At 36.3% G+C, this 27,821-nt stretch overlaps 1 protein-coding gene across 1 annotated transcript; it reads right to left on the bottom strand.

Moving 5' to 3' along the window:
• Nucleotides 1-337: 337 nt before the first annotated feature.
• pxmp4 (peroxisomal membrane protein 4) lies at nucleotides 338-6,801 on the bottom strand. Its single transcript, XM_066665279.1, has 4 exons — nucleotides 6,667-6,801; nucleotides 5,823-5,885; nucleotides 5,180-5,378; nucleotides 338-2,875 (listed from the first exon to the last, which is right to left on the bottom strand). The coding sequence occupies exons 1-4, from the start codon at nucleotides 6,777-6,779 to the stop codon at nucleotides 2,618-2,620; spliced, it is 633 nt and encodes a 210-aa protein (XP_066521376.1). The 5' UTR covers nucleotides 6,780-6,801; the 3' UTR covers nucleotides 338-2,617.
• Nucleotides 6,802-27,821: the final 21,020 nt, after the last annotated feature.

The raw sequence follows: 27,821 nt of genomic DNA on the forward strand, positions 1-27,821 counted from the left end.
CAGCAGTGAATGCATCTTACAATAGCAGAATTACACATGCCTTCAGCTCCACCTTTTTGTAAGTAACACGAGAACAAGCTATGGCAGGCACTAAGCTATGGCAAAAATAAATATAGTTTGCTTACAAAGACATGATTCTATTCTAAGCTATGTCTAAATACACTTTGCTAACAAAACCTTTACCTCACATTCAATTGTTTACATTTCTTGTAGGAAACTGAAATATGATTTCATTTGTCCTTATTCATATGAATAATTTGGTTTAATTAAAAAAAACAAAACAAAAAAAGCTTATTTTGCTTTACTTCCTTTATTCAAATAAATTACACATTCTTGAGATTTTATTTTAGCAAAATGCATTATTTATGTCAAGCATTAGAAGCAGGAGAATGTGCAGCTCCCATTGATCTGAATCTTTTTTATTTATTTATGTCTTTTAAAAAGACAGCAGTTAAATAGTAAATGTAGAGCTAAATTAGGAATGCTCTCTTTCACACTGCCAGGAATTAGCCATTAGAGAAAATATTATTTAATAAACCACAAGCAAAACTACCTGTTCCACTCATTGAATAATCAAGCAAATTCTCCAAAGTTATTGCCCAAAATGCCCATTTACCTAAAAACAACAAATGGCATGTGTGAGTTAAGGCATAACAATAATCAGTGGTTGAGTATGTAACTCAAGAAAACTCTCCAACTGAGTTGCAGCGACAACACTGATTCACCACTGAAAAGGCTTTTTTAAGCAAAAAGATTAATCTTAAAATAAGCCTGGGAAACTAGTTTAACAACCGCTATAAAACCATTGGAGCCTCTAAGCAAGACTTGGCCTGAAATAATGATCATATATCATTTAACACCTGATCTAGGATCAGCTCCTCAATCTATGTATTTGTATTCACTAAGAACTGAAAAGACAAGTAGATGGCTTCTGTGTCATGAGTGGCCTGATGGCTTTCAATGTGGTGCCATTTAGAGACACGGACAAGCCACATTGGCTAAGCCTCAGATCTATAGCTGTTTTAAAGTCCACCATTGTTTAAAAAATCCTTCATGAAATAATTTTTACATAAATCAAATTTCCTGAGGTTGTGATAACGATTTTACAATATGTTTAAACCATAAACCATACTTTTATAACTCCACTCACTGCATCCTTAAACATTTTCCTCTTGAATAGGCTTTATCTGGCTAAAATGACATTAGAAGAAAATTCATTTCTAACCATTTGCTATACAAAATTCAGGATTTCAGGGTGTGTTTGAAGTGTCTATTTTTATTGCACACAGTAAGTTTTTAAACTAGAGTCCTCAGATTTACTGAGCTTCTTAGCGACCTCTAGTGGCACACAGTATTAAAAACACTCACAGAACCCTGAATGTTGAGGTCAAGTGGAGTGTGAAATGTTGACAAAATGACATGGGCTACACTTCTGCTGTTTTCTTCTCTAATGACTTAAGTGTTTACAAAGTACTACACAAAAAGACTTGTGTATGAAAGATTTTATATTGTTTTTCCCCATTTTTGCATATTTTTCATACTGAAATTGCTCAGTTCTTTTAAGGCCCACAGATTCCATATCATTCCACCCCTACTAGATGGAAAACAGAAACTGTGTTTGTACAAAAAGGTAATAAATAAATGGCAAATAATGTAATCACATGTAATCAGTGATTACCTTCCTGTGTGCATCCAGTGGTAAGGTTAGGAATGTTTGGGAAAAGTCACTTCTGGAAAAATGTACATAAACTTGCTCAGTACGAAGAAAGTTTCCAGGAAGTGGATGGAACAAACTAATTTAAAACCAACAGAGCTTGAGCTAGGCAGTCATTTTCCAAAAGGAAAAATTGTGAATCCATAGTAAGACTGCCAAAAAAGCTACCAAGGGTTTTTGAAAACTTTACTTTTGGAGAAAAGACTTCAGGGAAATATATAATAGTTAGAGAAGGAATGAAAGAAAATTGTTTATGCCAAAAAGATAAGCTGGCACTAGATTCCACAACAATGTTCCATGGATAAATTATAGTCAAATCATTTGGTGCACTGTGGGCCCTCTCCAGTCTGTCAGAATACATGCAGCAGTAACACCATCACACATTCTAAAAATGTTGGAGAAAGAACTGTTCTATGGCGCAACAAGACCAAGCTGGTGAACTTTCACTGGCGTAAAGCATGAATAATGCAAGGAAACTGAACTTTTCGTCCACATGTTTGTGTTAGTCTACATTACTGAAGCACACCGAGATGATGAAGCACTTGAAGATTTGTTGACCGAACCAGAAAGGTTGCTAGTGTTTACATTAATTAAATGGATGTTGAAACAATGCTATAGTCTCCATTAATTCTTCTGAGCATTCAGCCACAAATGTGCAAAAATGTAAAAGAGATCACCACATGATGAAAAGTTTGGAGGCATGTATATTAAAGGATGTTTTTCTAAGGCTCATTTATGATTGAAAATGGCCAACAATTACTTACTTAGCTTTTACTATTATGTCAAAACCAGATTTGAAAAGCTTAATTAAAAAAAATAATAACTTACTACAGTGATCACCGGTGTTGGACACTCTGTGTCGAGAGCTCAGTTTAAAGAGAAAAATCCTACATATTCACTTGCTTAAGTCCGTGGTTTGTTGTATATAAGAAAATCATTTACATTGTGCCATACATTGCTATCATGGTACAGGTACGTCATGGAGGACTGGAGAGAAGGCTGGAGGGTGTGGGGGTAATACTCAAACAACCACAGCACAATGCCCCACACCAGAGTGGCAAACAGAGGGAAGGGGTCTCTCTTGGGCTGAGGGATGTAGCCTTTCTCCACAGCCAGCCGAGACAAGGCAAACAGAATTCTCGACAACAAGTACATGTTTATCTAGAAAAGAGAAGAGAAAAGATTTAGGTCAAACATACAGACAATAGAGACCGTATTTGTCAAAGTTGCACAGGAACAACTGCAAATTGTTTTATACACACTGCAAGAGTCTGATTCATGAATGTGTAGCAGAGCAACAAAGCAAGCAGGGATTTGAACCACAAGTTTTTTCAGATCTACTTGCTTCCGAGTTTAATAATGTGATAATTGCAGAACAGACATTGGCAGTAATCAAATTTATGCAATAACATGCACTAGTTAAACAGGGAATGGGAAAGGTCTATGTTAACATAAGTCCCGCAATAATCTGATTTCAATTTTGCAAACAGCCAATAATCTCAAAGAAAATGTGACACAAATTTAAAATGTCCTGCTGTTGGTATATTTATATATGGGCCACTTAAACAGGAATTATGGACCTTCATTTTTTTATGGTTTATGATAGTACATAATGCTGCCTTTCTTACAGATTTCTATATATTGCTGCAAAGACAGAGACAAGCATTTTTGAAAGAGCATCTTTTCTTGAAGCCAACATTACTCATTTAGAGACAAAGAACCATGACAGCTTGATGAGCGTTTGTAGTAAGGACTGGTGGGAGTGAGTAGCACTTACTGAATTTTGAGCTATAGAATGGCAAGAGAACTTCACAATGGGAAGAAAAGAAATCAGGATAAGTGTGTACATGCACTGAAAAATCTGATTACGGACCTAAAATCCCACTCTCTTGGATATACAGGTGCTGGTCATAAAATTAGAATATCATGAAAAAGATTATTTATTTTAGTAGCTCCATTCAAAAAGTGAAACCTGTATATTATACTCATTCGTTGCACACAGACTGATATATTTCAAGTGTTTATTTCTTTTAATTTGATGATTGTAACTGACAACTAATGAAAACCCCAAATTCAGTATCTCAGAAAATTAGAGTATTGTGGAAAGGTTCAATATTGAAGACACCTGGTGCCACTCTAATCAGCTAATTAACTCAAAACGCCTGCAAAGGCCTTTAAATGGTCTCTCAGTCTATTTCTGTAGTCTACACAATCATGAGGAAGACTGCTGACTTGACAGTTGTCCAAAAGATGACCACTGACACCTTACACAAGCAGGGCATAACACAAAAGGTCATTGCTAAAGAGGCTGGCTGTTCACAGAGCTCTGTGTCCAAGCACATTAATAGTTATGTTCTCTGATGAAAATAGTTATGTTCTCTGATGAAAGTAAATTTTGCATTTCCTTTGGAAATCAAGGCTCCAGAGTCTGGAGGAAGAGGGGTCCAGTGTAAAGTTTCCACAGTCAGTGATGGTTTGGGGTGCCATGTCATCTGCTGGTGTTGATCCACTGTGTTTTCTGAGGTCCAAGGTCAACGCAGCCATCTACCAGGAAGTTTTAGAGCACTTCATGCTTCCTGCTGCTGACCGACTTTATGAAGATGCAGATTTCATTTTCCAACTTGATTTGGCACCTGCACACAGTGCCAAATCTACCAGTACCTGGTTTAAGGACCATGGTATCTCTGTTCTTAATTGGCCAACAAACTCGTCTGACGAGACAATCTATGGGGTTCTGTGAAGAGGAAGACGCAATACGCCAGACCCAACAATGCAGAAGAGCTGAAGGCCACCATCAGATCAACCTGGGCTCTCATAACACCTGAGCAGTGCCACAGACTGATCGACTCCATGCCACGCCGCATTGCTGCAGTAATTCAGGCAAAAAGAGCCCCAACTAAGTATTGAGTGAGGTACATGCTCATACTTTTCGTGTTCATACTTTTCAATTGGCCAGCATTTCTAAATATCCTTTTTTTTGTATTGGTCTTAAGTAATATTCTAATATTCTGAGATACTGAATTTGGGGTTTTCATTAGTTGTCAGTTACAATCATCAAATTAAAAGAAATAAACACTTGAAATATATCAGTCTGTGTGTAATGAATGAGTATAATATACAAGTTTCACTTTTTGATTGGAATTACTGAAATAAATCATCTTATTCATGATATTTTATGACCAGCACCTGTATAAGCCTACGATACCAAAGTATGTTCTTTACATGTCCAGTTAAATAATCACATAACTGCAGAAAGCGGATTAAATCTGCATTATTAAGTGCATGTAAATGAACTCAATATTCCAACATTCACAGTAGCCTAACCTAGCACTGTTTTGATGCCTAATCCTCAAATAATTTTACTCTGCTTTATGAGGCCCAATAAGCTTATGAAGGCATTTAAGAAATACTGTTGATAACATGTAAATGAATCAGAGTTGTCCTTACTGTTAGCTGTTATCTCACCTGACTGTTAATATTGTTATTGTCTCCGAAAACAAGCCAGCCCCCAAAACAAGCAGCCAAGAATGCATGAGACTGAAGACTCTTTCCCTGAAGACGTTGCTGAAGGGCCTGCAGTCCTTTATATGTGAAGACAAAGAAAGCTAGATTTCTTGAGTGTGTATATGTGGCCTGAGCAATAGCTTTCAACTTGGACTTCAGGCTGAAAAGAGAGAGAGAGAAGGCAAAGGTAATCAGTTGTTGTACAGATCAATGCATAACAGTTACTCTGTTCCATGCTCCATAGGTCACTGCTCCTTGTTTAACTTATTCCTGTCAAATTTAATTTGCTTATTCACCAGGCAACTGGATTACAGTAAGATTTTTCCTGACAATACTATAGTTGTCTACAGTTACTTTAAATTTTTCCAACATAATCAGTGACAGTTTAAAAGGTTTCACCAACATCTTTTTTGTGCACATTTTAACAGAATATTTGAAGCATTGCCTAAGGGGCATTGTGTATTTTACTGCCAGAAAAATACACTGTGATGTGAAAAATAAAAGATAAATAAAGGATAAAAGAGGATAGAGGAAAGAGGATAAAAACTCAAGTTTAGACATGAAGTAAGGTCAGATTGACATGGACATTTGTATTGTACTTTACCTGCCACTTCTAAACAAAAATGTCATCACCAGGGCATGTGGAGCACGTATCTTGGCACCATATCTGTGGAGAGACAAAAAAAGAAGGGGGGGGGGGGGGATCAAACAAACAAATAAAAACAAGACTTCAGGAATAATTTCTTCCTCACATTACTACAAACATTACAGTACAATGGGGAATGAAATTACTGTAAAATATCATAAACATTCTACAGATTACTAAACTCGAGTATTAGAGGAGAGTTATATACTACAGATGGTCATAGAGTTTTTACACAGATCTAGAATTTCTACTTATGCTATATGTTAATCTTTTCATTACAATAGCACAAACTGAAATATAGAATGTATGCAAGGGAGTAAACAAATGCGTAATTTTAAACATAATTCTATTTCAAAATTAAATGAACGGACTGATGCCGAATCTCAAATGGCTCCATATTCACCTGCTACATAGTGCACAACATATAAATGTATAACTAGCTCAGAGAGTCAATTGTATAGTCACATAAAGGGAAATATTGGCGTGTAGAAGCCAAAATATCATCCCTCATATAGTGCACTACATTGGAAGTAGGGTGGTATTTGATTTGAGACCGAGCCTACAGTTAAAATTGTGTCCTACTTTCTCATTTAGTGACGAGCATAACAGTCTACAGTAATATAAGGCACTGGCCTTTAGGAGTGGTCAGTTTAGCAGAGAATATAGCTTCGGTAAGGAGTAAAATAAGACAATGAACAGATTATTATTTTATAGCTGGACATAAGGCAATATTACAATGACACAAGTTTACAGACCACTTGATACAACAAAGAACACGTTAATATCATTAAAATATACTCACACAGCGCCATTCCTGAATCCTTTAAGAATAGCGAGAGCTGCTCTGTGTTTCTCCTGCTGGAGAATATTGTTAATGGTGTAAATAACAGTTTTAACAACGCCACTCCACTCCATGTCTGACTGAGCGGGAGGATTATTTCTGTAACACTAACACTAACGTACCTATGACAGGGTTTCATATATAGCTCGAGCGGAAACGCGGGATGGTTATATGGTTCCGCGCCGCTCTGTCGCTCTGTGGTGAGCTGTTTCCAAACGGCATTTCTCCGTTCTGTCCGTGGGCTGTCGGGTGAAAGAATAAGTGTTAAAGGCTTAGACCCTGCATGGGTCAATGAGTCAGAAACAGAGACTGTACAATAATATAACGAATAGGGCTCTTTCATTACCTACATATAATACACTACAGAGTGTGCTTGGAGCCGTTTGAGATACATCCTAAAATTATTTCTTTTCAACACTGACCCGATACATTAAAAGTGATTGGCTGAGACTCAAACCGCTGATTTTTTCACCGCCAATAGAATGGGCCAGCATACATATGAGCTAACAGAAATACACGTAATATTTGAGAAGTTTGTGAGCTATGTGTCCTAATTATGTTTTCAAGCTTCTGATATTTTGACTCCCTCCAGTGGTCACGAGCTAGTGCAAAGGTGTAATTTTATTGCATGAATCACATCGTACACTATTGAGGGAGTAGGGAGCGTTTGAGGGTTTTTTTTCAACACTGTGTGAAAACATATGTGTATACCTGTATATGCATTTGTAATTTTGGAAGAACATGCATCCAGTAAACTAATCGAAGTAAGTACAGACAAAATATTAGGGCTAAAACTTTGTCTCAGGTCATAAAGGGGAAGATAAATTACTAAAGCATTGACCAGTGCTAATCAGTAAAAGTTGACTGATCCGAAGACTATAACAGATCCGAATACAACAGCAATGCACTTGCAGTCATAGTCGAGATAATATTTTTCTTTTTCTGACAGATGACACAAACAGTTTTGTTACAGTACAAACAATGAATATTTGGCATTGCAATCATCTATTAAATATCAGTAACAGCTACACAAATATGTCATTTATATCTGTTGAAATAGTCTACCCTTGGTAGGAACAACTTTATTTAATTGTTTCCTATAACTGTCTACCACTCTGACATCTACTGAGACATTTCTTTACCCACTCCTCCATGCAGAATTACTTAGACTGTGCACTATTTGATGGAGTTCTTGCATGTACAACCCGTGTCTAATTTCTATATAGGATTCAGATCTGGGTATTGAGTTGGTCATTCTATAACCCTCCAGTTCATCATTTTGAGTGATTTCTTGGTGACTTTACTCATACTTTTGGGGTCATTATCCTGTTTGGAAAGATTCACTTCAGCTTCAGCTTTTTGGCATGTGGTCTCAGCCTCCTCAAGCGCTCTCTGGTATGAAAGAGAATTCGTAGTTGAGTCTATGATTGTAAGCTGGCCAGGCCCTGAGGCAGCAAAGATTTCCTCTTGGTGTACCTCCTGTGTAGGTCTGATTTGTACATTCCCTTTCTGAGATACATGCACTTTGACATCAATAGTAGCAGGAGCTACTTACAGATCCTGGGATGACACTTCAGGATATTTAGAGACATGGTTTGTGGTGGTTGGTTTTAGACAGCTGAACATGGTTTTAAATTGTCTCTAGTTGTAGATGATCTTCCAGATGGTGGAATGATTGATTTCCAATATTGTGAAAAATGTCTTAAACCCCTATTAGAAATATAGACATTGACAAATTTCATTCTAAAAGTTTTAGCCAGCTCTTTGATCTAGGCATGATGAGACATCAATAAGAACGAAAAAAAACGGTTTAAGAAAAGTTCTAATGTAATAATTGGTACCTGTCTACATGACTGTATTTTAGGTTGAGTGTAGAAGTCAGAGGAGCCCTGACTAATAACTCTACAAATTCTGTCCTGATGAATTTGTATACTCATATGATACCCGAAACTACAGGTAATGTTTTTGACACTGATATCAATTTTTTAATTTTGACTTTTGGCTGATAAGTGTAGTGGTGTAACATATAAATATATTAAAACCAGACAATGAAATCAAGTACTTCTAACGGGTCTTCAGTGAAGATCAGCATCTAAAAGCAGGCTAATGTGCCCGCTAATGCAACCAATCAAGTCTCCCCTAAAACTGGTCCTATAAATTACAAAAAAGAAAGTGAGACAAGAAAGTGGACAAACGAACATAATCTAAACTCTTAAGGATCATAAAACTTCACACAATATAAGTGTGTGATTTTTCAGAACATGATTGTCTTGGATCCCCCCATCTTTAACTGGCACAACATGGTAAAAATGCATGATGGAGATAATGGTGAATGAGAACTCAATGTCACTACCAATACCCAAACTCTAACTGACTTTTCTTTCTTCATTCTTTCTTCAAACATATTTATTTTCTCACAGAACCCAAAATGCTTAGTCTTAATATGTGACAGAAATATATTCCAAATAAAATCTGATATCACTATCAACAACAGCAGCCGTTCCATTTAATAGTTAAGTTAATTAATATCAGGTAATATTAGTTATTATTTTAGGTTATATGATTAAATAGTATAGCAATATTTATCAAAATCTGTTATAATGTTAGGCATTGAAAAGATTATAGACATTGAAAGAGTGTGCAGCAGAAGAGAACACACAAGAACTTGTGGTTTTCACTATGATTAATTAATAAGTCTATATAGCAGTAATGTCATTAGAGTCTAAAATGTATGGTTTTTTTGGGAAAAGATCATAATTAACACAGCTGTCAAATATCTATCATTGTTACAGTAATGGTTCAACCTTGCAGATGAAGCTATTTGTATTTGCTCAATAATTTGTGGGCTAAAAATAATTTAATCCCATGGCATTCTCTAAAGCCTCACTTTGCCCTGGCAAAGCAAGGAAGGCCATGATAAGATTAGTAATTAGAGGGAGGGGGGGGGGGGGGGGGATCAATGTTATGGATGGATACAATGTAGAAAGAAAAGCTGTGTCTTTTTATCTGTATATCTCACTGCTTATTCCTTCACAGCATTATTTTGCATATATCACCCTGCTGAAAAAATCCCATTAAAACAGGAGGTTACACTTCTATATGGGGTTTGACTTAATGATTTACATCAGTGGCTATTAGTTTCCTATAGATTCCATTAGAAATAAATAGCATACATCTAGAATCAGGTTACCTATTTAAACATTAGTGTCCTTTACATTAAGATATTTACAGTAAGGCAAAATAATAAAAAAATGTAAAACATAAATAAATACCATTGAACCATATCAGGAACAAGCAATCATGTGTAATGGTTTTTATTACTTCTTTCTCAGTTTAGTGTGGAAAGACCTAAAAGATGCTGCTGAAAGAGGAATATAGAGAAAGGCAAGCTTACAAAATAAAATAACGTTAACAATGCAGTCCCAGACCATCTGCAGTAACCTCCTGAACCACCAGGAGTCTCTCACTATCTTCCAGACGGCCTCAAAACCCTTCAGAAAAATTCACACGACTGGGATTCAACAATCTACTGGATTGTTGAATTGGATTATTTGTGACCTGTGGAATTAGGTCTCTCGGGGCTCAGAGGTTTAGAGTAGGCTGTGCTATGTTGAGTAGCTCACCTAAACACAGTTAAGCCTCACTTGTAAATTTAAATCTGTTTTACACTTTTAGCAATAACATTAATCGTGTTATGTAAGAAACTTGACTGTAATTATTCGATTGGTTTCCTCTTAAAATGGAAGGTTTAACGTGAGAAAAAGACTCATAAGTGTCTTGCAAAGAGTCTTAAAACACTTATTGTACTAAAACTTTAAGTTTTAATAAAATCAGTTTGTATCCTGCTAACTCCCATTAGCTTTCTACAAAGAGAACAAATACAGAAAGAAATCCAAATATACAAACACAAAATTTATGGAACCAAATGAAACGAACCGCCCTTAAGTAGAAGGTCAATGCTCCAGACAGTTTACTGAGGTAGTGATAGCATTTTCAAGTAAATAGAATGGAATGCTTAGCAAAGCCGACTTTTTAAACCTTCTATCGCTAATATTGTTATAAGCAGCATAATATCTGTATGAATATTAATGTTGTTTGTCGAATACCTTGCTGATGTAGGCTTCGATGGAGAGTCTTATAAAAATAATTCAAAGCATTATTTCAAAGAATACCCTGCCAGAAAACCATTATAGCCCAGTACCCATAAGTGTACACAAGAGTAAAGATTCATTTTTTTTTTAAACATTTGATACTGCATCTCATGTATTTCCCATGGTTAATAAATTCAGTTGCAGTTCTGTTAATAAACTGAGTGTAATAAGCTCCAACCAAGGTCTGGCTAAATTAAATCAGCTGAAATTATCTAATCATGCTGTATATTTGAATACTTATAGTTCCCTTCAGACTTGCTGTGCCCTTGGTAAAAAAATTGCTGAAATCAGTCAATCTTATTCTTAATATATGAGAGATATTTCAGAGGTGCGGATGAGGTTTTGTACACTTACAAATAATTAGTTTGCCATCATTGGTCATATTTATATTTATAAATAGCATCATAATCATTTCAGTGTGTATATTTGATAATCTGATGCAAACTACCACTGCGCCTCTAATAATAGTGGAGGTGAAGAACAAAATACAAAGGATTCTCTGAGAGCAGGCATAAATTTCTCTTTCCATTGAACTAAAATACATGACTGTAAATTGCAGGGGTAGTTCAGTGTGTGGAGAGGTTTTTAAATCTAGCTACTGATTTACTGCTTAGGTTTCATGAGGGGTTTGTGCACACAGTGCTTGAAACCCTACTGAAATTTTCTTTGAAGCACTGTCACATCACCAATGTAACTGTAAATAAAAAATAATATAAAAATCTTTTCTCACATTCTTCATATGTTGCAGATTACTTACAAATGGAGCATCTAGAAAAGCTAATGTAGAATTAAAAACAAACAAATTCTCATATTTCTTTCTCACCTTTCATTCAGGACCACAAACAAAAAGCAGTTATAATGGCAGGAATTCTTTTAACTACTGTTTGAAACTTAGATTTTTCTGAGAAAGCCATTAAGAAATGTATACACAAAAAACACAGAAAAAGATCAATAATTCACTGCAAAGACCATAGAAAGACATAAAAGACCATAGTCAGTGTTGGTTGAATGTTGGTTGGTTGTTAGTGAATCTGAATATGTTCATCCCTAGGGTTAGCAAATCACCTTGGAGAATTCAAGGCCAGAATGATGACCACAGAAAAAGATTAAGTAACACAAAGCCCACTTAGAAGACATGAAAGCAGCAAAGATGAAACAGAAAAAAATCAATAACCATGCGAATGGTTATGCTTAGCATCTCCAATTAAAAAAAATGGAGTGTCTAAATCGCTAAATAAAATATGATTCTTTGGTGTTATACACTGAAGGATTTTTCAGTGTACTTCAATAAAACAAATGTATTTTTAAGAGAGTAGAATCTAGTCTCTGTTAGACTGATATTGTAGACAAAGAGGAAAGATGTTTTAAAGAAGATGTAATCTTAAATGTGAAGCCCTGCTGGTGACATCTCTTTTTAATAAAAATAATATAAGGCTGTGACTTATGTCATCCTGACATCAAACGGCTTGTAAAGGGAGTTCACTATTGCAGACAAATGTATATTTTTGGAATAAAATCATGAGTATTCGAGAGGCTTGTCACATTCCTGTCATCCCTACCATGTGGTGCAAGTGATAACTGTCTTGACTAAGTACTGAAGACTCAATTATTTTGTTTTGGCTTCACTAATGCTAACCATACATGAGAAGACTTTGAAAATACTCTGGAAAACACTTTTAAACTTTAGATATGAGATGGTATCAGAGTTACAGATGATGTGTTTTTAGATATTGTCTGTGATTTTGCAAAGGCTGTGGATCTTGTAAGGTCACTATTTGCATGAGCTAAGACTAGAAACTAGAAAACATTAAGCATGATTGATTATTTTGGACCATCAAGACAAGAAAAACAGATGTAAGACAGTTATCCTAACCCTCCTACACCAAATGATTCGGATGAAAGTAGCGCACAACAACTTTGGTTGCTTAACCTAACCTCAATTGAATCACATTTATATGACATATAATTTAGTTCTAATCTTAATAATTATTATTTTATGAGACCAATACCAGTTTACCTTGAGAAGGACATTTTCGTATGTGATATTGGAATGCTGGGCGGACAGACGTTTTTCAGCTGTTTTAATTCTGTATGGCTGCTTTGCTACAACATCAGTTGTAAAAAGAGCTAAATAAATACATTTAGATTTGATTTCATTTGACTTGATTTAAGAGTACTTCCTCCTCAGAGAAAGCACATTCTTGTACAGATGCTTTTATGAATTCTGGCAATACCTAGAACCAAGTATATGTGGTTTAATTAAACTATTTGAAAAACATATGTAAATACAGAAATAATATATTTATATTTAATATGTGTTATATAATGAAAAGCTTTGCTTTTAGAATTTTTAGGACATTACTTTTAGAATATGTAATCACTATATAAAAATAACCCTCATTGATGCTTGTTTATGTATTATTTTCTATACAGCATATGGCCTGTAGCACAAACATTCATTAGACACATGCCGAAGAGGACCTCAGCAAATGATTTATAAGCTATGTTCTTGCAAAATGCCTGATTAGACTGATAAGTCGCTGTGATGAGAGAGTATTAGTGGGTAGCTGTGGCCTAAAGGTTAGAGAAGGAGGCTTGGGACCAAATAGTCGCCCGCTGTAATGTAATAGGAACCAACTGGGCTTCAAGGTAACAGAAGTCATAGAACCCGAAAGGTCACCGGTTCAAAGGAATAGTACTTTCTCCTCCCTCAACATGGAGCCCTTGTGCCCTTGATGAAGCACCTAACCCCCAGCTGCTGAGTTAATATATGGACATTGAATTTGATGGTACTGAAGAATGATTGAACATAACAGTTGCAGTAGTGAACATGGTTCTTAAATGACAAATATTAGTAATATTATTATGTGGATCTTGAAAACTACTCCAACTCATCCCAAATGTACAGGAGTTCTTTATGCCAGATAATGTAGTTCCACAGCTCCACATTTTAATGCTGTATAGGCTTTATATCCTTCTTGCTACATTTTTCATTAGGCATTGTAACCGTAGTCTTCTGCCACTGCTCCAGAGCGTCACATTTAATTTCCTGCTTTTCCAAGGTGCATTCACAACTGGATATATGTGTCTACAGTGGATACACATTAACATATCAGAATTCACTAATTACAAGGGGTGTCTACAAATGTTTAAGCATAGTGTAGTTCTTTTAATGAATTTTTTGTATCTCTTTCTGCGCATTAATTTTGATTAATAAACATTTGAATAATTGGTATATATTTAATTGGTTTTTGTTAATATTTGTTCTTAGGGCTTAGTCATAAATCATGACCTAAATGCAAACCTTTTTTGTTATATACAAACCGGATTCCAAAAATGTTGGGACACTAAACAAATTGTGAATAAAAACTGAATGCAATGATGTGGAGATGGCAAATGTCAATATTTTATTCGTAATAGAACATAGATGTTAAGTTTAATCTGAGTAAATGTAACATTTTAAAGGAAAAATATGTTGATTCACAATTTCACAGTGTCAGCAAATCCCAAAAATGTTGGGACAAGTAGCAATAAGTGGCTGGCCATGTCATCCGGACCAGAGAGGACAAGGATAACCCAAGTTGTTATCAACGCTCTGTTCAGAAGCCTGCATCACTGATGGTATGGGGTTGCACGAGTACTTGTGACATGGGCAGCTTGCATGTCTGGAAAGGCACCATTAATGCAGAGAACTATGTTCAGGTTCTAGAACAACATATGCTCCCATCTAGATGTCATCTCTTTCAGGGAAGACCTTGCATTTTTCAACAAGATAATGCCACGTAGGCTACGTAGGAGAAGGATCCGGGTACTGAAATGGCCAGCCTGCAGTCCAGATCTTTCACCTATAGAGAACATTTGGCACATCATAAAGAGGAGGGTGCGACAAAGAAGGCCCAAGATGATTGAACAGTTAGAGGCCTGTATTACACATGAATGGGAGAGCATTCCTATTTCTAAACTTGAGAAACTGGTCTCCTCTGTCCCCAGACGTCTGTTGAGTGTTGTAAGAAGAAGGGGGGATGCCACACAGTGGTAAAAAATTGCCTTGTCCCAACTTTTTTGGGATTGGTTGACGGCATGAATCAACTTTTGGGATTTGTTGACGGCATCAATCAATTTTGAATCAACATATTTTTCCTTTAAAATGTTACATTTGCTCAGATTAAACTTTTGATCTGTCATCTATGTTCTATTACGAATAAAATATTGACATTTGCCATCTCCACATCACTGCATTCAGTTTTTATTCACAATTTGTTTAGTGTCCCAAGTTTTTGGAATCCGGTTTGTACATGTTCATTTTAAGTTCACTTTAACACATTCTATGATGTTGAGGTGTGGGCGCTAGGGTGGCCCAGCCATTGTTCTGAGAATACCAGAGAATTATTCTGAGAATCTTTTTTAATTGCTAATGAAGTTGGCTTGTCTTACAGTGGAAGGATGGACAAATACCTGTGATACTGTACATTTCATCCTATACATAATCAATCAGGTATTTATTGATGCTGGATCATGTGAGATGTGCAATTATTTGTCATCATACAACGTACAATGTCTTCCACATTTAACCCATCTGTGGCAATAAACAAACACGCACTAGTGCAGCCAGCCCCAGCATTCTCCACCCGAACATTTGGGGGTTCAGTGCCTTGCTCAAGGGCACTTCAGCCATGGATGTTCCTGCCGGTCCTGGTATAGAACTGGCAACCATCCAGTGCCAATCCCGATTCTCTAACCATAAGGCCACGGCTGCCCCCAATATGAGTGTAAAAATGCAAACATTCAAGAGTTTCTGTCTCAGAGCTGTAACCCACATTCCCAGTGACTGTCAGTGCATATGTTTAGACTTTGGGTAACAACATTTGACAGTAATATGTGCAGAGAGCTTAAGTCGAGTAGGATTGGTGGGATGTTCTTTTGGTGCTCACATTGCTGCTGTAGGGTTCTGTCTTGTATGGTGTAGTGTGGAAGAAGCCGTAAACAAGTTCTCATAATGTTTTCTCGAGTTGGTCTCACAAAATTTGTCCTTGAGCGCTTCAGATTTACAGTGCTGAATAAATTTCAGTGGACTCACTAGGAAATTGTTTGGCAAAAGAAAAAAGATGCATAATATCTCTGCATGAGCCAATGTAGTGCATGTAGGATGCATTGTTAGCAGTAACAACACATGAATGTAGTGGTGTCAAGTTTTTTCTTTATTTCCCTCTGTTTTATTTATTTATTTTAGCAGCTTTTAGTGTTTCAATTAGGTAAAAAAAAGTAAAATATAAATATTTTATTTTACTTAGGACATGAGAAACCCAGCATTGGTGTCCTGTAGGCAAACAAGAGGTTTGTGACATTTATTGTTTTAAGGAATCCTGAATCTAATCCTGTTTCAAATTTTAAAGGGGAATTCCACAAACTTTTTTTCCAGATTTCTACATAATTAAAAAATGCAACTAATGCAAATAAAGCAAACAAAGTCATTCTGGCTGGTTTGGTGGTAAATACTGCATTGTAGAGAAATGCTGTGTTTCAAAATTCTAACACTGATGCGAACCAGGGTTGTGATCTTTTACAACATAAATACAGCCATTTTATCAGCTATGCAAAAACTCTGACATACAGAAAATTAAACTGACTTATTTGGGGATTTATATTACAACAACCTGTATGGCTATTAATTAATTAAACCTTTTTGCTTTTAATCTAAGATTTTGTCTTTAAACTTTAAAAAAAAAAAGCACAGCAGGTTAAATTGGCCCAAATCAGATTTAATCAAATCAAATATTTTTTGTTCTACCATTCACACTGTCTAAAATATGTGACCTATATCTGACATCAGTCTGAACAGATCACAATGTATGCTTTAGACTCACTGACCAGAAATATTTTCATTTTTGAATGGAAGCGTTCAAAATACACTCTTTTCTTTATTCCAAGTGATATTTTTTAATTTCCATATGAGAGTGAAAAGCATTGTATAAATTAGGACTGGGCAATTAATCGAAATTGACATTCAGAAATTCTAATCAACATAATCTTGTCTATATCAATTCTATAAATTATTTTTAACAGTTTATTATTATTATTATTATTATGTTTTGTCCTCACTGTGTGTTCATGTACTGTCTCTTTAAAACCACGCCATGCTGTAGTCATGTGATTCTGCCCCTATCTGCCACATGGAAGCAACCTAAATGCCAAGGCTGACCAAGCAGCTCAAGCAACAAGTATAAAAGGAAAACATCTGTGGTTTGGACCTGCTGTGTTTTGACTATAATTAAGACGACACTGAACAAAATGTCAAATGTAAACACTCATGTTTCAGCAACCAAAGTACAATCACACCAAATATAAACAGTGCTCATAAAACAAGAGAGGAACAAGTTCCCAGCAACATTAGAAAAAATATTCCAGCTTTAATACTGGTGCATGTTTACAGCACAAACCTCATCACTGAACTATGAGGATCAAAAATACAAAAACAAAATAATCGTTCATTAATTGTAATCATGGTAAAATGTACAATTAACCGTGATATTGATTTGCTCCCATATCGCCCAGCACTACTATCGATTAAAGACTTGAAAGCAGAGTAAAACATGAACGGATGTTGCCGGGTCTCTTGAAAACACAGCATTTCCAAACAGAAGGAGACAAGCACCGACAAAATGAGTTTAATATTTCCATGATCCAGACCATCCTTCATACAGATATGAACAATTTAATATTAACAAAGAACTACTAAGAAATAAGTTTGTGTTGCTTGTGTTTATTTTGTTTAAGTATCTGAGTGATAGGGACCTGGATTAAGTTGTGATTAACATGTTTTTCTTTTCACAATATTTTCTTACAAAATGAAAATGCTTTGACCTTCAAATTAAAACGAAATTGCTTTGGACCTGAGTACAGCGGATCATTCTCAGCGGTCATGGAGTGACCTAAAAGGCACAAGAATCCAATCTGGATGTTCAGACAGAGTCACATTGCCACAGATCGGATATGGGTCGGATTTAAATACTGTGTATGAAAGTGGTCCAAATCTGATATAAAATTTTTGTCACATCAATGCCACATCAAAAAAAAAAAAACAGCCACATCAATGACACATCTGTGTCACATACGAAAAAATATATCAGGCAGGAAATTCATAACCCTTTTAGGTAGTAACTTTCTGTGAGGGAAATATCACCAGCTCTGAAATATTTTAATTTGGCATCAATCTTAACATTTACATCATTCAAAATGTTTGAAAAAGCTTTGTAATTGCACTTTATATCTGGATTTTTAAGGCCATAGATATATGCAGAACTTTCACAACTCAAAATGAAGTGGAAAACTGTTTTAACATGAAGAAGAACCTGCTATAGTTGGCCATTTCAAGAAAGCTTCAAGGACATTTAGAGTGAAATAGACAAGACATGAAAAGCAGCCACTGCAAAATGCTCTTGGCAACCAATGAACTTCTCCCAACATTTAAAGATTGTGCTGATCATTTCACCCTCAACCCTGGTTCAGTAAATTAAAAAGTTTTGCTGAGGAGCAGGCTGCTCAGATAAAGGAAGAAACAAAACCTCTGGCTGCCTGTCGGCTTAAAGCCAACATAGCATTGAACAGATTACAGACTCTGTTGCACACAGGCCTCACAGACCTTCCTATTCACTCATTAAAGACTTTGGCCAATCATCTGTGACCAGATCACAACACATGGCTACAAGGGGGACAAAAATCTTGGGGCTGATTGGTGTGCTAGATGCTTCTATATATGAAACAGACTTCAGTGTTGCTGCCTTCTTTTTTAGCAGGACATAGCATAAACTACAGGGTGTAGTAGCATTGTTGTTTTGTTTTTAACGATCTAGCCATACTCTCATTCAATCAATCACGCACTCACTCACTCATGTATGCTCCAGAAGGGGGTGGGGTGCTCAGTCTTTCATGTCAATGACATCATGTGCTGTTAAAGAATATTAAAGAATGGAGTGTCTATTATAATGTTTTGAAATTAGCAGAAATTAGCTTATCTATTTTCACCCCAGCTAATAACTTGTTTTACAAAGCAACAGTGTCTGAATATGTTTAAATTTTCAAACTGTAGCTAGGTATTTAATGTTTCATAGGAAATAGATTATTAATTTAATGAATTGAGCTTTAGTTTAATTAATTCAGTACCAAAATGTAATACCTAATAAGTCCTATCAGCATTTCTGATCAATGAGCATGCTTGTACTAAAAATCAAGTCATGAGTTTAAAAAAATCTATTCCTGCATGTATTTGAATACGGTCAGAGATTCTTGAGTGGTTCACAACCCATTACAGTCAGTAAATATCCCCAGTTTCATTACCAATGTATATTTCTTGTTTAAGCCAGACCCACATATAGTTTGTGATTTAAAAATGCATATTTAAAAAAAATCAGGAAAAAAAAATAATTTTAGCAAGGAATATTGAGGGGGAAAACACTCAGCTTTAGTGTTTTGTGATACACTGTTATATGTGCTATTATATTATTTGAACTTCAGAAATATAAATGTTAATATGAAACTTAAAACTAGATTTATCTCTGGATTCCCATCTTGCTGGAAGCTGTTTCAGCTGCTGGGCTTGCACTCGGGCACTAGTCAAGGCCAGACTCCCTGTATGAGTAAAAGCTCAGTCAGAAAGCTTCTTTGAAGTGACTGAGTGGTTTCAGCTGAGTTTTAAAAATACAACCTTTGAAAGTTGGAATCCAAAGTGGTGTGTCTGTGGCAGGGGGTCCCAAAATTTTTCATGCTCATGCAATCCTTTTATAGGTAATGTTTGTCTCACAACCCACCAAATATATTGCAGAGTGAAATAAAACTTAAACTCGTTCTGAACCTTTTTGTCACTTTCACTTAAACACTGCTCTTCCATCAAAAATCCGTTTGGGAAAGTGAAGAAACGAGTGGGTAGGCCTATACGTTATTACATGCTTAAAGGAAGTCTGGAATAGTAATAAAACAAAAACAATGCTACATTTAGATAAGGCCATTAGTCTTCTTTAATTTGAACAAAGTACATTTAATTGATATTCAGTTGCATATCAGATTTAATAAATTAAAAAAATAAATTAATACGTTTCTCTTACTGTCCCCTCCCCAACCAGTCAACGATAAGCTAGGTTATAGACCAACTAGGGCTGGGCAATTAGTCAAATATTAATTGAAATACACATTCAGAACTTGCCTATATCATTTACATTTATTTCTCTTTAAATTCTATTCATTTTTTGTTGTTAATTCTGTAAATAGGTCCCCACTGTGTGTTCTTCCTGTGTGTACTATCCCTTTAAAACCACACGACTGTGCTGTAGTCACGTGACTCTGACCTAAACACAGAAGTGGACCAAACGACTTGAGCAGCTCATATCAAAGAAAAACGCAACGTCTGTGGTTTGGACATGTTTTGACTTTAGTGAAATGACTCTGAACATAATGAAGTCAAACGTAAACACAGAGAAAATACAGATTCAGACCAAAATGAATCCCCCTGTCTGTTTCACACTAAACACAATCACACACCTAATAAGAACAGAGCATGGTTCAGAGAAGGAGCTCCCAGCAACACCAGAAACAAATATCCTACCTTTAATGCTGGAACATATATATATATACAGTAGTACTAAGTCTTTTCAGTGAACTATGAGGCAACAAACAACAACAATCTTCATTAATCAGAATTACTTTATTGGTCACTGTGCTTGCACACAGAGGACTTTGTTCTCTGCATTTAACCCAATCCGTGCAGTGAAACACATTTACACACACACAAACACACACACACATTCCCTAACCACCAGGCCACCGCTCGTAATCAAGCTAAAATGTTCACTTAATTGTGATATTGTTTAGTGTTCATATCGAATTAAGACCCAGGGCATGTTGGCAACTCTTGTTTGAGTACAAATCAAATTACAACACAATTAAAGGATAATTACAATATTTATGAATATTTACGACAATGTTTATGGTCTGTCTTCATAGTTATTTTCCTGAGGGATGCTGCAGATGGTTAGCATTAAGTACTGAATGTGGGTGGGCTTGCCTGTGGGCTGGAAAAGCAGCGGCGCACTCCAGAGGACTTAACCCTCAGCCCATGGCCATGCAGCAGATGGGATGAGTCTCGGATTAACATGCTGCTGCTGCTGACCACTCATCAGCCTGCCCTCTCTTTCCCTCCCGCTCTCTGCTGTTAATAAACTGGCCTGGGGAAACCCTTGATTTAATAAATTCTATTGTACATTTCTGTGAGACCACCCTTTCGTTTGTTTAGCATCAGGAAAAAGAAACAACCAAATTTAACATCGTTGTAAAATGAATTTCTTGCAAATCAAACATTTTCCAGAGTGTACTACATGATGTATTAAAATATGTTTGTACTTATCAGCATTCTTTATGCCCTCAATCAAGAAAAAATCACTGACTCCAGATGTTATGTTACATCCCCAAACTTCTGCTGATCCCTTGACAGATGGTTAAAGACATGGATGGAAAAGTATTTTATTGCTATTGTGACATATGTACCACCTTCAGTTATTTGTAGAGATTTCGACTCATCAGTCCATAAAACCATCCTTTACCTTATCTCAATTCTCCAAGTTTGTGTTTTAGTGCAATGTTTTATTTTTCAATAGCTGCTTGTTGCAAGATGGACATTCCTACAAATCCATGGCCTTAAGTTTCCTTGTCACAGTAAATGTATGGACAGAAACAGCTCTACATTAATAGATTTCTTCATTGTTATGGTGCGATTCCCAATGATTATTTTCTATAATGGATGCTGAGTAATGTGAAAAGACATTGATTAATTAAACCCCAAAAGTATTAAGTAAAAGTATTAAGCATCAGGGGGGAAAAATAAGTTGCCATGGAAAGCTTCTACATAAAGTCAAATTTGTGACTTTTTTTTATTATTATTGCTTTAATTCAGCTCTGCTATTCTTCAGTCTAGGATTATTGTTAACACATCATTTGATGGCTACCTTCATACAGCATATGCATAAGCTTTGAATAACAAATCTGCAAAGCAGTACTGCAGTATATATTGCCAGCTGGTGTAAGCTATAGCAAGATTTATGATTCAAATGCCACTGAAGACCCTTAAGTTAAAAAGATGAATATTTGAAACATTGATTATGTACAGTAACTGAGAATGGTGCAGTGACACTAACATTTTGAAACATGTCATATTCAGAATAGTGATATAAGCTTATCATAAACCTGAAAGCACTGTTTGGTAAATTGATCTAAATTTAAAATTATTTTTGGAATTGTTTTCAAATAAAATGTTACCTAATTGTGTAATAGGCAAAATGGATTTAAAATATATTTTTACTGATTCAAGTTTGCTAAAAATGTATTTTTATTATAAAATAGCAATGATTTAGGGGACTATGTGTTATATATAAATGCTTGAAAAATAAATGTAAATGTTACTTATGTTGGAAAAACCTTAGGCTTGTGGTAAATGGTAAAGTCGTATTGGATTATTTGTGAGTTGAGGGTAAATCAAATTCAAAGTTTGGGGAAAGAAAGGACTTTCACAGTTGCACAGAAAAAGTGTTCTGAATGTCTGTGTGAGAAGATTGCGCTAAGCTGCGATACTGCGTCCCACCCAGACACACACTGCAGCTTGACTTACAAATCTGCTTTTCATTTCCAGCATTGTTATTCAGCTTTCATCAACAGGAAAGCTTGTGTTTTGAATTCATTTGTGCTCAGCTCTAGGTGTGTACATTTGTTGAAGGATGCCTGTCTCAGCATGAAACTGTTCAATAAAGGACAGAAGTGCATGAGATTTTATTTTCATAAGTGCTGGGTAAACATGAAAAAAGACAGAAGGTTTCTGTTTTTATCATGTTTTCAGGGAAGACTTGAATCCATTGTAATATTCAAGTTCAATTGCATTTCAAACTACCAAATAGATCAGGTTATTGTTTTGATTCACTGTTGATCACATTAGTGTATCCCTCTGGCTCTAAGTGGGGACCAAGATCCTCTTTTCAGTGCAACAGCACATTAATTTGGGGATCTGGAGGGCATACCAACACTGTGAAATAAAACCGTTTTTGTGATCTACATATGTCAGAAATCATGGGATAAAATGAGTCATTGTGGTTTTGTGTTGCATTTTACATAGAGTGCATATATTTTAGAGTGGTCCCACCTCCTCGGCTGAGTCTCTCCAGTCACAGCGCTGGACCCATGTATTAATGTGGGAGATGTAGCAAAACAAACACAATCAAAATAAAGCACTTACAAGGCAGAATATAACACTCCCAGTCCCTGTGGAAGGCCTTAGATGGAGTACACAGTGGCTCGTTCTCATTTAAAGAAATATGAGCTGAAACTGGTTCTTCTGAGCAGGGCTGTTTAAGCAGGGTGAGAAAGGTGCTGTGTTGTTCGATTCTTGTGGTATTTGACCAAAGCAAATGTTTCATTAAGACACAAGGGAACTGTTTTAACTTTAGGAAACATGGTATAATACATCCTCTTTAAAGTTTAATCTGTAAATCCACACCACTGAGATGGAAAATCAGAATCCCTTTACTCTGCAATCAGTTATAAAGCTTTTATTGAAATATTTAAGGGAGACAGGTGTGATTTTTTTCAGTGTATTACATGTGCTGTGTATATATCTGTGACTGTGTGATGCTTTTAAGAATTTTCCCACAGCATGTATATACATAGCATCATTGGGAAAGAAGCTCTGAGATCCATGAAAAGCTCAGAGAAGAGTCAATGCTTTATTTTGCATTGAGAGAAGCCAGTTGATGCCCGATGGGCACCATCTGCTGGACGTTACTACGCACAGCCAACTGTGAGTGGGCCCCAGGGTAGACCCAGGACTCGCTATAGGGATTATGTCCTCTAGCTAGCCTGTGAACACCTGGGGATCCCACAGGAGGGGCTGGAGGAAGCTACAAGGGACAGAGTAGCCTGTAATGGATTAAGAGGAAAAGATGATGATGATTGTGTTGAAGTTGATGGTCATGATGATGATGTATCTTGCTCTCTAATCTGCTCTTTGTTTGTTGTACACTGGCCTAAGAGGATATACACAGGGTTGCAGAAATTCGGATCTTCCACATACCACAGATGGGTCAAATTCAGAGAACCAGTTCCCCCAAGGGGATCAATAAAGGTGTTCCTTCCTTGTTCAGGTGGCTGTTCTTTGTTAGCACAAGCTTACCCTGTTTTCCAGTGGTCAGGAACCCTACCTGACCATCACAGAGCAGGAATTAATTGGGTGGTGGATCAATCTCACTACTGCAGTGTTAATAATGTAGTGATTATTGTGTTGCACTAGTTGAAAAAAAGCTGAAAAAACTACACTCACTGTCTACTCAGGACACTCCTCCAACGTTGGTCAGCATTGTAGATGTAAAGTCAGAGGCAGCTGCTCATCTGCTGCTGCACAGTTTGCGTTGGTTGTCCGGTTGGATATTTTTGGTTAGTGCACTATTCTCAATTTTAAAACCCTCAGCAACACTGCTGTGTCTGATCAAATCTTACCAGTTCAATATACACTAAAGCACCACCACCACATCAGTGTAACTGCAGCACTCAGAATGATCCACCACTTAAATCATACCTGCTCTGTGGTAGTCCTGACTATTGAAGAACTGGGTGAAATACCCATAACATGTTTGTAAGGCAAAAAAATAGACTACAGTCTGTAATTGTACAAATACAAAGTGCTTCTCTAGGGTCAGTGGAGCTGATTAATTTTCAGTGAATGTATAATCATAAAGTGACTTTGATGTTATGGCTAATCAGTGTATGTTTAAATGTTTGTAGACCACTTATAATTAGCTTTTGGTGCACCCACTGTGGACACACAGCTTGTAAAATCTCCACTGAAAATCTGGAATGGGAATGGGACACTCAGGAGCAGTACTACTGTAGGTAGCTTAAGGTTAGCATGCACTGGCCATAGGAGTACAAAGCCCTTAAGACATCAGTCTTTTGTGTGTATAGATTGATTGTTACATTGGTCTTGCTTTAGAGATACATAGTTAGCCATTACTTTTCAAACAAATACAACTAATTTGCATATATTCAGTTGAAATATCTAATTACTGATTAGAGTTTATAAAAATGAGTGTTAAGAACTCAGTTCCAAATCATTATAATTACTGCAATACAGAAGTAATGTTCTCTGTATTTGACAGTGACAGAAAAATTACACAGCGGCATACAGACTTAAATCACAATTATTAAAAAAAAAGAAATATTGCCAAGAGGTTATAATTAACCTAATGATTGTTTATGTCACGTAATCAACTTACTAACTCCTGCTTTCCTGCTTTTGACACCAAACTGTCATGTTGCAGATCCACTGCTGTCATGACACTTATGTTAGTAGATGTATTTTGAGGTAATGAAGTGACAGGTCCTATTGCATCATTGCACAACAAATGCCTTACTTCATTTTCTTCTTCATTTGTTGCTGACGGCAAAAAGTAACAAGTCCAGATTTTCCTAAAGAAATAAACAGATAGACTGCAAGTCACTATGACTTGAGATATTTATCATTTTAGGAAAAAAAATAAATGCATTTACCAGCCATTGTGCCTAATCAAGCTGAATCAAGCATAGAGAAGGATATCAACATGAGATGGCCTCCATGCTTACCATCGCCTACTGTGTGCATTCATATACACGTATAAGTCAAAATATTACGATGACCTCTTTGTTTCTACATTGTTCATTTTATCAGCTCCTCCTACCATAACATTTCACTTAGTGAAATTTTCACAACTTCACAGAGTGCTGTCTGTCGCTCTGCATGCTGTTAACTCCTTTCTCATTTTTATTCAGTGGTCAAAGCCTCTAACAGGACCACCACTAAGTAGGTATTATTTAGGTGGTAAATCACAGTGGATCAGACACAGCATCACTGCTGGAGTTTTTAAACACTTGGCCCACTCACTGAACTCTGCATTAGTCACATCTACAGTCTGTAATTGTTGGTTCACCATGTGGATACAAAGTCATAGACCATAGCTGCACAGTTTGGTCACTGTAGTCCTTTATCAGTGGTCGCAGGGTGAGGGGTTTAAAAACTCCAGTAGCAAAACTACTGTGTCTGATCTGTTCGTACCAGCACACATTGTCATCAGTAAAAGATCCACAAGTAATACCTGCACACTTTGGCCAGGGCAAAACTATAACAATAACTATAGAGCAATTATTGCATAAGTGGAGCTGATAAAATGAAAAATAAATGTAGAAACAAGTAGGTATTTTTAATGTTTTATCAGTGTAGAATAAATATGAGAGAATTTATATCAATTCTAACACTTTTATTAAGGTGTCTGTCTTATATAAATTCCTTGTTAAGGCTTGTGCAACCAGTAGATGGTAAATTATATCAAACAGACAGTTTATTTGTTTATTATTTCATGATCATATTCTATAATACTGATGTATAAAGAGAGGTTAAAATGGTGTAAGTGTGTTCTGGCTATCTGATTTTGGTACTAATGCATGCTATAATTGTTTTGAGCAGATACAGATAGAGCAGCCATGCTTGATGCAGTGGGCCAGAAAGTGTAAACTGGTCTCATGATGTTTTCTCCATTAGTTGATGTACAATGTAGAATAAACTCCCACAGCGTTAAAACACACCAGTCAATGAACTCACCAGGAACCTGAACTGATGCAGAACATCTCTGCATATGCCATTACAGTGCAGCTATATTGGGGTTATGTTTGCTTGGAAAATATTTTCCAGAATCTGCAAAGCAAACAGCTGCTTAGCTTGGGGTGTTTGCAAGCACTCATTAGTTCTCCGGTTAGTCGTTTAAAAGAAGTTCTAGGGCTGAACTTCGATACAGCAACTTTTTAGAGGCTAAACCCCTTAATAATCACCACCAATTCGCCCACTGTTTAACAGCACCTATTTCCTGCACCTATTCACCCATCTTTTTGCCAACACTATTGTTTACTCATTCATTCACCCATTCACATCCGTCACCCACTCTATCAACAAGCCACTTGCCCACACTTTCCCCCAAGTTTTCACCCAACTTTTCTTCAACTATGAAGCAGTGTCAGTATATAAAATCAATGTCTTAAATACACGAGGTTTGTTCCACACAATTTTATTTAAATATTCTGAATGGATTTCCTATGAAGAGCAGCACTAAGGCCAGAAAGATGAATCACACATCGTGGACAGCTGTTTCTTGCCTGAACTGGGACATCTTTGTATTCCACGCACGTAAAACTTTAAAAACACATCTTTAAAACTTCTTTAGGGGTGTGCAAGGTACAGCCTAGTAAAGTCTGAAATGAAACACTTCATCTGTGTATGATACAGTACTGTATAAAACTCAGAATAATGTATTTCTCAGAGTACTGTTCACCCTCAAACCCAAGACTACAAATTTCTGAACTGCCACTCTACAGTGAAATCACGTACACATTTCCGTGTCAGAACAAAGAATATTTAACAGTGATCCATAGTAATTACAAGGTCAATAATCAACCTGTCAAATCTCTGATACAGAGCAGATGATGAATTCATTGTTGAGTTCATGGAGAAGCTGCTGACTAGAGAAATGTCTGCTGCTGAAGAGACAGAGAAGAACGTGCAAACAAGGCTCGATGAATCAGAGAACAAGCAGACAGAGCTGCCAACCAAATTGGCTGCTTCTAAGAACACTTTACTGACACTGGAAATAACAAAAAAATGTTAATGCATTTTATGAAGCACTTTGATGTCAAGATTGTGGAAATAATTTACCATTTTTACCAATTTTACCAAAAATGTACAATTTTTATTATTTTTCCTTCACAGGTGGGGTTCAGTGTTGCACTGGGGGAAAAAAATCACACTGGATTCTTCAATTATCACACCTCTGCAGTCTATCGGGATGTGATAAGCAACACTGGTGGTACCTACAATCCAAAAACAGGTCTGAACAAAAACACGCTTCATCCAAAAAT

Source organism: Hoplias malabaricus, chromosome 3 (genome assembly GCF_029633855.1).
Source record: "Hoplias malabaricus isolate fHopMal1 chromosome 3, fHopMal1.hap1, whole genome shotgun sequence".
Classification (NCBI taxonomy): Eukaryota; Metazoa; Chordata; class Actinopteri; order Characiformes; family Erythrinidae; genus Hoplias; species Hoplias malabaricus.

Bases quoted from the DNA above. Each gene is read 5' to 3' on its own strand.
- pxmp4 (XM_066665279.1), bottom strand. From the start codon at position 6,779: ATGGAGTGGAGTGGCGTTGTTAAAACTGTTATTTACACCATTAACAAT. The intron at 5,379-5,822 runs GTAAAGTACAAT...CTCTCTTTTCAG, and splicing joins TTTTTGTTTAGAAGTGGCAG to CCTGAAGTCCAAGTTGAAAG. The intron at 2,876-5,179 runs GTGAGATAACAG...TCTCTTTTCTAG, and splicing joins ATAACAATATTAACAGTCAG to ATAAACATGTACTTGTTGTC.